Source organism: Trichechus manatus, unplaced genomic scaffold, assembly GCF_000243295.1.
Source record: "Trichechus manatus latirostris isolate Lorelei unplaced genomic scaffold, TriManLat1.0 scaffold00084, whole genome shotgun sequence".
Classification (NCBI taxonomy): domain Eukaryota; kingdom Metazoa; phylum Chordata; class Mammalia; order Sirenia; family Trichechidae; genus Trichechus; species Trichechus manatus.
The window spans coordinates 7,805,893-7,818,085 of NW_004444020.1; the positions used below are offsets into that span (position 1 = coordinate 7,805,893).

The 12,193-nt window shown below is 39.9% G+C and overlaps 1 protein-coding gene across 7 annotated transcripts in view; it reads right to left on the minus strand.

Annotated features, from left to right (window-relative positions):
* STAG1 (STAG1 cohesin complex component) overlaps positions 1–12,193 on the minus strand; it is a 552,131-nt gene that overhangs the window by 12,070 nt on the left and 527,868 nt on the right. For all 7 annotated transcript variants that reach the window (XM_023735988.1, XM_023735987.1, XM_023735981.1 and 4 more), the window contains 2 exons: positions 7,685–7,890; positions 4,275–4,449 (listed from right to left, as the gene is read on the minus strand). In XM_023735988.1, coding sequence (XP_023591756.1) covers positions 4,275–4,449; positions 7,685–7,890 — 381 coding nt within the window. The remainder of the gene's footprint in view (positions 1–4,274; positions 4,450–7,684; positions 7,891–12,193) is intronic.

Genomic DNA, 12,193 nt, shown 5'->3' on the forward strand with positions numbered 1-12,193 from the left:
ATCTGCAAAACATCTCACAACATGAATGAATCTGTAGGGCATTATGTTGAATGAAATAAGCCAATTACAAAAGGACAAATATTATATGAGACCACTACTATAAACTCATGAGAAGGTATACACAAAAAAATAAACAATCTTTGATGGTTACGAGGGAAGGGAGGGGTGGAGAGGGTAAAACACTAACTAGACAATAGATAAGTGGTTTTGGTGAAGGGTAAGATAGTACAAAACACTGGGGAAGCCAGCACAACTTGTACAAGGCAAGGTCATGGAAGCTCCACAGACACATCCAAACCCCCTGAGGGACCGAATTACTGGGCTGAGGGCTGTGGGGACCATGCACTCGGGAACATCTAGCTCAACTGGCATGATGGTTTATAAAAACGTCCTACATTCTACTTTGGTAAGTAGCATCTGTAGTCTTAAAAGCTTGTGAGTGGCCATTTAAGATGCTCCACTGGTCTCACCCTACTCAAGGGAAATATTAGTCTAAAGGACTAATGGACCACAAATACCACAGTCTCCACCAGACTGAGTCCAGCACAACTAGATGATGCCTAGCTACCACTACCAACTGTTCTGACAGGGATCACAATAGAGTGTCCCAGACAGAGCTGGAGAAAAATAAAGAACAAAATTCTAATTTGCAAAAAAAAAAAAAAAAAAAGGACTGATTGATCTGAATTGATCTGACAGAAACTGGAGAAACCCCAAGAGTATGGCCCCTGGATACCCTTTTAGCTCAGTAATGAAGTCACTCCTGAGGTTCATCGTTCAGCCAAAGATTAGAAAGGCCTATAAAACAAAACGAGACTAAACGGGCATGCTACAGCCCAGGGGCAAGGATGAGAAGGCAGGAGGGAAGAGGAAAGCTGGTAACAGAACCCAAGGTCGAGAACGGGAGAGTGTTAACATGTGATGGGGTTGGCAACCAATGTCACAAAACAATATATGTATTAATTGTTTAATGAGAAATTAGTTTGCTCCTGTAGACCTTCATCTGAAGTACAATTAAAAAAATGCAAAGTAAAAAAAAATAACTTACTAAAAATATATATATACACACACACGCACACAGGTAAAAGTTCTAAGGAGCTAACACCTGAATTGAAACCTAAATGATGAGACAGTCATGCAGTGATTTGGGAAAAAGCTTGATGTGTTTAAGAGTCACAGAGTAGAAAGCCAGTGTGGCTGAAGCATTGTATATTAGAGTTGAAGTCAAAACAGGAGGCAGGGGCCAGACAGGCAAGGGTCATGTAGACACTTTCAGGCTAAGGTAGGAAAGATTTTATTGTATGTGTTATGAGATGGCATTGAAGAATTTTAAGGAGAGGAGTGACAACCTGATTCTGTCATGTGGAGAATAAAGGAAGCAAGAATGGAAGCAGGAAGACCAGTGAAGGAGCTACTGCAAACAGGTGAGGAATGATGGTGACTCAGACTAAGATATGGTAGTTCAGATAGTGAAAAGTGGGTAGATTTAGGAAACATTTTGGGGATAGAGCCTACCGAACTAATGGATAAGGACTGGACAAATGGTATGAGGCAGAGATGACTCTAAGATTACTCCTAACTTTTTGAGCAATTTGATAGATGGTGGTGCCAATCACCACGATGAGCAGAGATGATAATGACAAATCGGGGGAAAAAAATCAGTAATTCTGTGTTAATCATGTTAAGGGTAGGATTCAACTCATCAGGTACCTCTAGGGATTCTGTAGACTGTATAAGGCAACTGTGTTTGGAAGTCAGTCTTCCTGGTGGCAGGTTTGTCAGTAGCCAGGTGAGTCTCTGACATGAGGCTGGAGAGCCCCCTCACCCCTACAATATATCCTACCTCACACACAATACACCCTGACCTCAAGAGCCCAGCTACAGGCAGAGGAAAGGAGGGCAAGAAGAGGGGAGAGGTAGATAACCTGTTCTTAGTATGCTGCCTCTGACATCTGGGCTACTTGTGCTCTGACTCCTTAAAGTGGGTCTCTGCTCTTTCCCACCTTCCCTTTTTTATCTGCCTTTGGAAAAAAGGCAGTAAGTTGCCTAGAGAGATCCCTGTCTTCAAGAGAAGCTGGCTGTGGCTAGCTGTTAAGTGCTTAATCCACCTGTCAGCCTCATCCCACAAATCCTTGCCAGACATGGAGTCCCTCTCATACCTTTTTAGGTTGCTGTGCAATCACTGTTGTTCCCAGCTGGATAGCCAAGCCCCGACAGGGACAGAAATGATGCTGGCATGGAGGCTCATAACAAGGAAGGGTAGGACAGTAACACATCTTTCCCCAGTCCTTTTGAGGGGATTTGGAGTCAGCTGCTTGCTGAGCCAAATCTTTGACTAAACTCTACATTTGTTGGCACAGGAGCACTTGCAGAAACATGCCTCTTGGGAATTTACAGAATGTAAAGCTTAGTGATTTTTAGGAGATACAATCTGTCACGAGGTCCTCTCTAAGCAGCTGTCTTTAATACATAGGAAGGAGGTAATGAGCAGTGGACCCAATATATCATGTGGGACTGCCACCTTGATTAAACCCATAGCAGAGGAAAGCAGACAGACGACAGCCAGAAGGGACTGACATGTGGGAAGACCAAGGAAGCAAGGCAGGCTGCTCAAATAAGGAAGAACCCAAATAAGGAAGAGGGGTAGTACCAGTGAGGTCATCTAAAGGTGCTGGTCATAAGGCAAACCATCTTCTAAGACACTCAGCAGCACAAGACTGCCTAGTAATGCAACGGTTGACAGTGATGATTCTTTAGAACAAAGATGCCTCATTAAACACAGGATCTGAATACTACTTAACTTTTTCCATTTTCACCTACTAAATTTGTTCGGTATGGATTACACCTCAACATAAAGAAAACAAAAATCCTCACAACTGGACCAATAAGCAACATCATGATAAATGGAGAAGAGACTGATGTTGTCAAGGATTTCATTTTACTTGGATGCACAAATCAACGCCTATGGAAACACCAGTCAAGAAATCAAAAGATGTACTGCATTGGGCAAATCTGTAAAAGACCCCTTTAAAAAAGTGTTAAAAAGCAAAAATGTCACTTTGAGGACTAAGGTGCGCCTGATCCAAGCCATAGTATTTTCAATCGCCTCGTATGCATGTGAAAGCTGAACAATGAAGAATTAAAGCCTTTGAATTATGGAGTTGGCGAGGAATATTGAATATACCATGGACTGCCAGAAGAATGAACAAATCTGTCTTGGAAGAAGTACAGCCAGAATGCTCCTTAGAAGCAAGGATGGCAACACTTCATCTCCTGTACTTTGGACATATTGTATCAGGAGGGACCAGACCCTACAGAAGGGCATCAGGCTTGGTAAAGTAGAAGGCTAGTGAAAAAGAGGAAGACCCTCAACGAAATGGACTGACACAATGGTCTCAAGCATAGCTATGACTGTGAGGATGGTGCAGGACCAGGCAGGGTTGCTATGATCAGAACTGATTCGACAACACCAAGCAACAACAACAAAATTTGCTGAGTTCAAGTGAGAATTCACTTAACTATCAGGGTGAGGAGCTAAGATAATTTCAAAGTTGGAGGGAAAATGACAGAAAAAGTTAAGGTTTTTATAGCAAAAGTCATGCCACCATCCTGCACTGTCCACAATTTTCAGAGCTACACTAGAGCCCCTGTGTACAAGAAAACATTTTAATTGCTAGTGTGAGGAAAGGGTAATGCCTAGAGAGGGGGCAACTATTCTCAGCATTTATCCAAAAAAACCCAAAAATCTTAACAGTCCTTAAAAACTCATGGAGAGCTTAAGTTTAAAATAGAAATGTAAGACAAAATAATATTAATTAAATTGATGAAGACAAGGATACACAGTTCATTCAGACTACTAGACAACCTAGTATAGATGCTCTCGGGCTCTCTTGCCAAGGAAATAGTCTTAAATATCTGCTTGGCAAGTCCCAAAGGAGAAAAAGACCTGCCCAATAAAATCGCAAACTCTAATTAAAACTAGCACTTAGTGAGACATCCATTTAAAGGTCTGTGAACCCTGTGGAACTGATATCCACAACAGTGTTTGCAAACTTTTTAATAGATCTAATATAATTTACCCTGTTTTTGTGGCTCTCTTTTCTCATTAACTGATCAACAAATTGATAGCCTAACACTGTCATTGTGAAAATTAACAAACACAAATATTTTGAGAAATTCTTCACATTTTGGACATTATAAGAAAATATGCTCTGAATAAATAACTTTAACAGTAAAAGGTTTTATAGTAAGAAAATAAACTCTTATTTACTTACTTGTGTAAAAAGTCTGGTTCAGAACCATGTTCAGTCTCGGGTTCCTGAATCTGCTCCCCCATGGGTCGGCTGTTCTCCCGCAGTACAGTGGATGTGAGCTGTGGTGCTGGCAGGGGTCCAGGAGTTTGAATTGTGGTGTCAGTCCTGTTTAGCCACGTGTTATCCAGACTTTCATCTGTAAAATTCCAGTTAGAAGCACAAAATGTCATGGGATGGAGTGAACTCTGGTGGCAATTATAGCAGAGACTTGAGCCTGTGGAGTCAGGCTCTGTAGTAAGACTGCCTCATTTGAATCCCAGATCTACCCACTCACTCATTGTATGACTTTTTGAAGTTATGAAAACTCCAAATTTCAGTTGTCTTCTATATAAAATGGGGATATCAGTCCCAGCCTCATAGAGTGGTAAGGATTAAATGAGGTAATGTATGTAACCACTCAAATGTTAGTCATCATACTGTCAACTCAAGTGCCTCCATCTCTGAGGATTTATTCAGCTTAGCAGGTGAAGAATGGAGGCAGCCAGCTTTCTGATCTCTTGATACAATATGAAATTTGAATTCCAGAGACCTCCTCAACCTTCTTTTGTTCAAGCAATAAAAAGGTTTATTTCCTGGGCCTCACAGGGGCCCTAGGCAGCAGGATTTAAAGCCTGGCTGTCCTTTACTAAGAAATCACAAATTCCCTTGCACAACCGTACACTATTCACCAGAGAAATAACTTTTGTTTTCTTTTGCCAGGTTATACATGTGGGGATGGGTTGAGAGGCTCTCTGTTTTCATGCCTCTGAGTGCTACCTCCTCAGGGAAGCCTCCTCTGATCACCCCACACAGCCCATACTAACCATTCTCTTTTAACTTGTAGAGGAAATATAATCATTTCTGCTCACTTAGGACTTAATTACATACTATCTTGAATTAACAGCTCATTTGTCATGTGCATATGTTATCTCTGTAATTAGATTTAAGTTCCTTCCAGGGGTCAGGAATTGGTTTTGTCATTCTCCTGAAGGTGGCTTACAAAGATTTGGGCAGATTAATGGCATTATTTACATACCTAAACTATATCCTGACAAAATATCACATAATCATAACGTTTCTACCTATAAAAATGTTAAATTATTTTTTGATATGCTGTCTTTCCTTCTAAAGAATTTTAATCACGAAGTGTATAGTATGAATTACATTATTTTTCCTCCCTCTATTAAGTCTCAGAGATGTGTACTTGTTCATTCTTCATTTGCTATCAAGCATTCCATCTCTCTCAGTGTATTTCTGAGATTTCCAGTATTTTGTCAGACACTTGTGCATGTTCAGAGTTGGCTTTTCTGTCCTTGGAAACAGATACCCATTATCTGGTTAAGGTTATTCCACTGATCTGAAGCTCACTTACTGAATCTCTTCTTAGTTAATCAACAAATGTGTTTCATCTTCTCTTCACACCAATTTTCATTCAGCATTTAATTCAAAACTTTTACTCTCTGCCACACTTAAAATCTTATGTAAAAAGAATGGTATCATTTAGGTTCTTCAACTGCCTGGGTAAACTCTTTTAGCTCTCCACTTACATGTGATCTTTTCCAGAAAACTTTTCCTGATCCAGTAAAAGTTTGTTTACTCCCTGTATGTTCCCAGAGGATCATGTATGTGGCCTATCTGAGTACCTGACATGCTGAAATGAAACTGCATGCTTCTCTGTCTCCCTGTCTGTATTATGAATTCTTTTGTTAATAGCCGATCTCTAGCACCCAGCACAGTGCTTAGGAAGCTGCTTGGCATGCTCAGTAAATGCTTACTGAATGAATAACTTCAGGAAGAGCTCACTCTTCTTGAATAGATCTAAAGGTTCCCCAATGAAAACACTTCTTATAAAGCTTCCATCTTCATCTCAAATAGGTGAAACTCTGCTGCCTAATGGTTCTGGGCATGCAATCTATCTTAGTCATTTGGTAAATTTCAAACTGATACAGAGGAAGTGTTCGCTTTTGCAATTTAACAATTAATGATCAAATTAGGTTATCTGTTCCACACATGCTTCCTTTACTGTTGAATGAAAATTCATATTGTTCCGTTAATGAATTATATATAGTTGTTTAGACATTAAGCCTGTTTCTTCTGTGCAAAATTTGACAGTGTAACTCAAGAGTTGAGGATTTATAAAACATTTATACGTCATTTACTGTGTGCCAAGAACGGAGTTAAGTGCTTTACAATTAGTCAAATAAATAATGAAATGAGATAATGCATGTAAAGCACATTCCTGGTACATAGCAAGGATTTATTGAATACTGACTATCATAAGCATTACATCTAAGAAAAGCTGGAGAAAATTTATTGGAAATATAGAGAAAGGAGAAGATTATTTGAGGAAATAAGCATTTTTACTCTGAAGCTTCCCTTAGAGTAATTTTTTTTTAACAGAGCAATTTTTAGTCTTTTTGCATATATGAATACCTATTATTGATCAGATTTTCATGACAAGTCAACTCCTTGTTCCTCATACTCCAAGAGGGTTATAAAACCAAATTTGGCCATCACTATTTTAATGTACAAAAAAATAAATTATCCACCTGAGTGAACTGGAAAGCTGTTTTGGTATATTCAATTTGCTGCAGAGGTCTGTCCTCAATGTTTCAGTATCGCTCCTATATTAAGTATGAAGTTTAATAGAATAGCTTTGTATCTATCTTATTTTAAATTTTAATATATTAGAGGCATATGGCATGGGGATCAATTTTACAGACCCTTTTCATTGTTTCCTGTTTCTCTGTGCCTGTCTTTCTCTATGTTCCATGCTCCTGCAACTCCTTTTTATTTGAACCTTTTCTGTCCCACATTCTCTATTCTGACCTTTTTGTCTGAGCCTCTCAGTGCACATCAAATATACAAGGAAATCATGTGCCTATCACCGTTATCTTCAACAGATTACATGCCACTTTGTTTATCTCTATAAAGCCTGGTCTCCTAGTATAAAGGTAATACACTGGTCCTCAGGCTGCAAAAATTCCACTGCACTTGCTTGGCTGCCCATTTCCAGTTCCACTGCTTGGCTGGTCTCGCCAACTTGCATCAGAATTCCAGTTCCATTGCTTGGCGGGCCTTGCCATTTTTGCATTAAAATTGTAGTTCCTTTGCCTGACTTGCCCCGTGAAAATCTTAATGCCTGCATGGTATGATTAAGAATGTTGCTGACATAAGTTGTATGAACTCCCTACTCATAAACCTCTTAAAAATAACTTTTTTCCTTCGCCCTTGCGAAGCAGTCTTGGCAGCAACAGCCCTGATTGCTTCCTTTCCTTGCGCAATGAAATAAAGTCAACTTTACACTCTCCCACCTCAGTCTCTCCTTTATTGGCCTATAAGTCACTCTGAGCAAAACCTGGGGTTTCCACTGGTAACAAAGGTAGACTTACCTTCCACTCGTTTTTTGTGAAGTGGGGGTCGTCCTTTCTTATTCCTTACTGATGAGGTTTTGCTGCTGCTACTTCCACTGTTCACAGACATTCTATCATCTTCACCTCCAGTGACTAATGAATTTCTATAGGAGATGAGTGGAAGCCATACATCTTCCCTCCTTTCCATCATCTGCTCAGTGAGGAATTTTTCTAGGTATGAATGCCTAGAAATATAGTAGAAGCAGCAGTGATTTTCATGGAAGCAGTTCATGCATGCCATTTATTTTTTTTCATGACCTGAGTCTGTGTATAGGTTCTGAAGAATCCCTAAAGACACACATTTAACTGTTAACATTGGTTACCTCTGGGAAGAGGAATAGGAAGAGGAACATAGAATTTAAGGTTCTGTTTCATATATTCCCGGAATAATTTTAAACAAGAGAACACAATACTAAGGGAGTGTTTCTATGTTTCTTCCTCTTCTTTCAAACACTAATGCTCAAAAAATCAGAAATCTGGCTCAGAAAGGCTACTGAATTTCCTTTCAAAGCAATCAAACCAGGGTGACATTTCTGAAATGGTAGAGGGAGGAGCTTGGTGTTTCTTCTCCCCAGCAAAACAACCTTTTAACTGGTGAAAACGATAAAAGGCAATCATTTGAAGTCTCTGGAAAATGCTGTAAGGGCATACAGCAAATGGATAAATATTCAAGAAAACCTACTAAACCTCAGTAAGAACAGCGAGTCTGTAGCATTTGAGCTACAACCTGTTCCCTTCTCTTGTTCCCTCCCCCCACCATAGCTTGGTGTTTCAGAAACTACTCCAGATGCTGTACTTTGAGGGAATGTGGCTAAGAAGATGGGGGACTCCATTCCCCTCTAGCTCCCAGTCTAGGGCCATTGTGGCCCTAGATTGACATTTCTCATCTACTCAGCCCTGTGTTACAGAACGTCATTCAGGAAGGAATGAGGATCCCTTCTCCCACCTTTCCCCCACTTCAGATAAGGAAACTCTACTCCAGGCACTGCAGGTTAAGAATACAGGGGCTCTGACTGCCCCCACCTCAGCTTCTTCACAAGGCAGAAGTTCCACACTGGAAGAGGCAAGCTGAGAACCAGGGGCCTACCATCCCCCAGTGCCTTCTGTAGAAGAGAGCTGTTACTCTAGCAGAGCAGGATGCTGTCCCTGCCTTCAGTCTGTTCAGTGACATGGAAGTTCTGCCCAGGAGCTGAGGCAGGCCAGAAGGATGAGGTGCTCTGCAGCTCTGACTGAGGGAACTGACTTTACCTGGAATAGTGTGTGAAAAATTCCTTGCCTACAGGCATTGGTGAAAACAACAATGGAGATCTTGGTGGAAGGAATTAAGGGGGTGATGGTAGCTCCATGATGATACTAGTAACAGTGAGTGGAACAGCAGAACAGCCAGAAGTTGACTCGAACCAGGAAAAGAGACAGCGAAGACAAGACCAACTGGGATTACAGTCAACCCGGGGAGTTGGGAAAGCTGTGCACGTATGTTAAGCAATACTCAAACAGGGGCACACAGGAAGGGGATGGCGCAGATTTGAAAGCATTCCTGAAGGCACACACAGATCTATCAACAAAGTGAGTAAGTCTCATTGGCACAAGGGGCTTTAGCACAACCTCTGACCAAACACTGGCTGAACAATAAATTACTCTAACCCAGAGACAACTCCTAGGAAGCCAAACTTAAAAAAAAACAAAAACCAAAAAAACACCTTTCCCTGGCAGTCTAAAAGACTGTGTGCATGCCCAAGGCTGCACCCTCTCAGGAGCAGAGAGGGAACTTCCTAAGCTATGTAAACTCCCTGAACAGTGATAGAGGCCTTCAAGCCACACACAAACCAAACAATAAAGTTGGTAAAACTAACAGGCTAAGAGGACTTAAGCACAACCCTTGACCAATAAGTGCTTATGCTGACGCATGGGCAACCTGTAATGTAGTCAGGCCAAAAGAAAAAACAAGAAATAAATGATCTGAGCAGGGACATCAGATGCTGTGCACTGTAGGAGAAATACACTTCACAGAGTTCATTCATCCAAAAACCAAACCCACTGCTGTTGAGTTGATTCTGACTCATAGCGACCCTATATGACACAGTAGAACTGCTCCATAGAGTTTCCAAGGAGTGGCTGGCGGATTGGAACTGCTGGTGTTTTGGTTAGCAGCCAAGTTCTGAACCACTGTGTCACCAGGGCTCCCATTCATCCAAAGCACTTAACAAATCAACAAATGACCAAAAAAACAAAAAACATCATCAACCTCCAGGGGCAGGGATCAGTATCCAGAGCAGCTAAAACTATTATTATGCAATGTATTATTTGTATTAATAATAATGTGTTAATAATCATTATTAATAATTGTATAATATGTATTATTATTATTATTTGCAATGTATTATCTAAAATATCCAATTTTTCAGCACAAAATAAGACATGCAATGAAACGGAAGTGGAACAAAAGGGGAAAAAAGCAGGTAATAACTGCATTTGAAGGGGTCTAGATGTTGAATTACCAGACAAAGCAATTATTTTATATATAAAAAGAACTAAAGAAAACCATATCTACAGAATTAAAAGAAGGTATTATGACAATGTCTCTCATCAAATGCCACAGTATTAATAAAGGAACAGAAATTATATATATTAAAAAAACACAGATATTATGCCTTGAAAAGTACAATAACAAAAATTAAAAATTCACTACAGGGGCTCAACAGTAGATCTGAGCTTACAGAAAAAAGAATTAGTGAACTCAAAGATAGATCAACAGAGATTATGCATTTTGAATAACAGAGAAAAAAGAATGAAGAAAAATGAACAGAGCCTCAGAGAAACTTGGGACACTATTAAGTGCACCAATATATGTATAATGGGAGGACCAAGAGAGGAGAGAAAGGGCAGACAAATGTTCAAAGAAATAATGGCTAAAAACTTCGCAAGTTTGATGAAAATAATCTATATTCACAAAGCTCAACAAACTCCAACTAGGATAAAAGCAAATCAATCCATAACATGATAAAAGGCAATAATAAAATCTTGAAAGCAGTAAGAGAAAATTAACTCATTGTGTACAAGGGAAGTCCAATATAAGATTAGGAATTGACCTCCCATCAGACACAATGGAGACCAGAAGGCATGCAACACGGTTAAAGAGCTGAAAGTAAAAGCTATTAAACAAAAATCTTATATCCAGCAAAATTATCTTTCAAAACTAAAGGTGAAATAAAGTCGTTATCAGATTAACAAAAGCTAAGAGGATTTGCTGCTAGCAGATCTGCTTTACAACAGATACTACAGGAAAATTTTCCAGCTGAAAGTGACACCAGAGAGTAATCAGAATCTACATCAAAACAAAACAAAATGGAATGTTGGTAAATGTAATTATGTAGGTAGTATAATACTATCTTTCGTTGAATTGTTGTTGTTAGGTGCCACTGAGTTGGTTCCAACTCACAATGACCCAATGTACAACAGAATGAAATACTGCTCAGTGTTGCACCATGCTCATAATCGTTGTTATCCTTGAGACCACTGTTGTGGCCACTGGGGTTAATCCATTTCATTAAAGGTCTTCCTTTTTTTTGCTGACCTCTACTAAGCATGATGTCCTTCTCCAGGGACTGGTCCCTACTGATAACACGTCCAAAGTACGTGAGACAACGTCTCACCATCCTTGCTTCTAAGGAACATTTTGGCTGTACTTCTTCCAATCTAGATTTGTTCGTTCTTCTGGAAGTCAATGGTACATTCAATATTCTTGGCCAACACCATAATTCAACGGCATCAATTCTTCTTTGGTCTTCCTTATTCACTGTACAGCTTTCACATGCATATGATGCGACTGAAAATACCATGGCTTGGGTCAGGCGCACCTTAGACCTTAAGCTGACATCTTTGCTTTTTATCACTTTAAAGAGGTCTTTTGCAGCAGATTTCCCCAATGCAATGTGTCGTTTGATTTCTTGATTGCTGCTTCCATGGACATTGATTGTGGATCCAAGTAAAATGAAATCCTCAACAACTTCAGTCTTTTCTCCCTTTATCATGATGTTGCTCACTGGTCCAGTTGTGAAGATTTTTGTTTCCTTTATGCTGAGGTATAATCCATACTGAAGGCTGTGGTCTTTGATCTTCATCAGTAAGTGCTTCAAGTCCTCTTCAATTTCAGCAAGCAAGGCTGTGTAATCTACATACTGCAGGTTGTTAATGAGTCTTCCTCCAATCCTGATACCACGTTCTTCTTCATAAAGTCCAGCTTCTTGGATTATCTCCTCAGCATACAGAATGAATAAGCATGGTGAAAGGATACAACCTGATGCACCTCTTTCTTGACTTTAAACCACTCAGTATCCCCTTGTTCTGTTTGAACGACTGCCTCTTGGCCTATGTACAAGTTACTCATGAGCACAATTAACTGTTCTGGAATTCCCACTCTTTGCAATGTTCTCCATAATTTGTTATGATCCACACATTCAAATGCCTTTGCATAGTCAATAAAACACA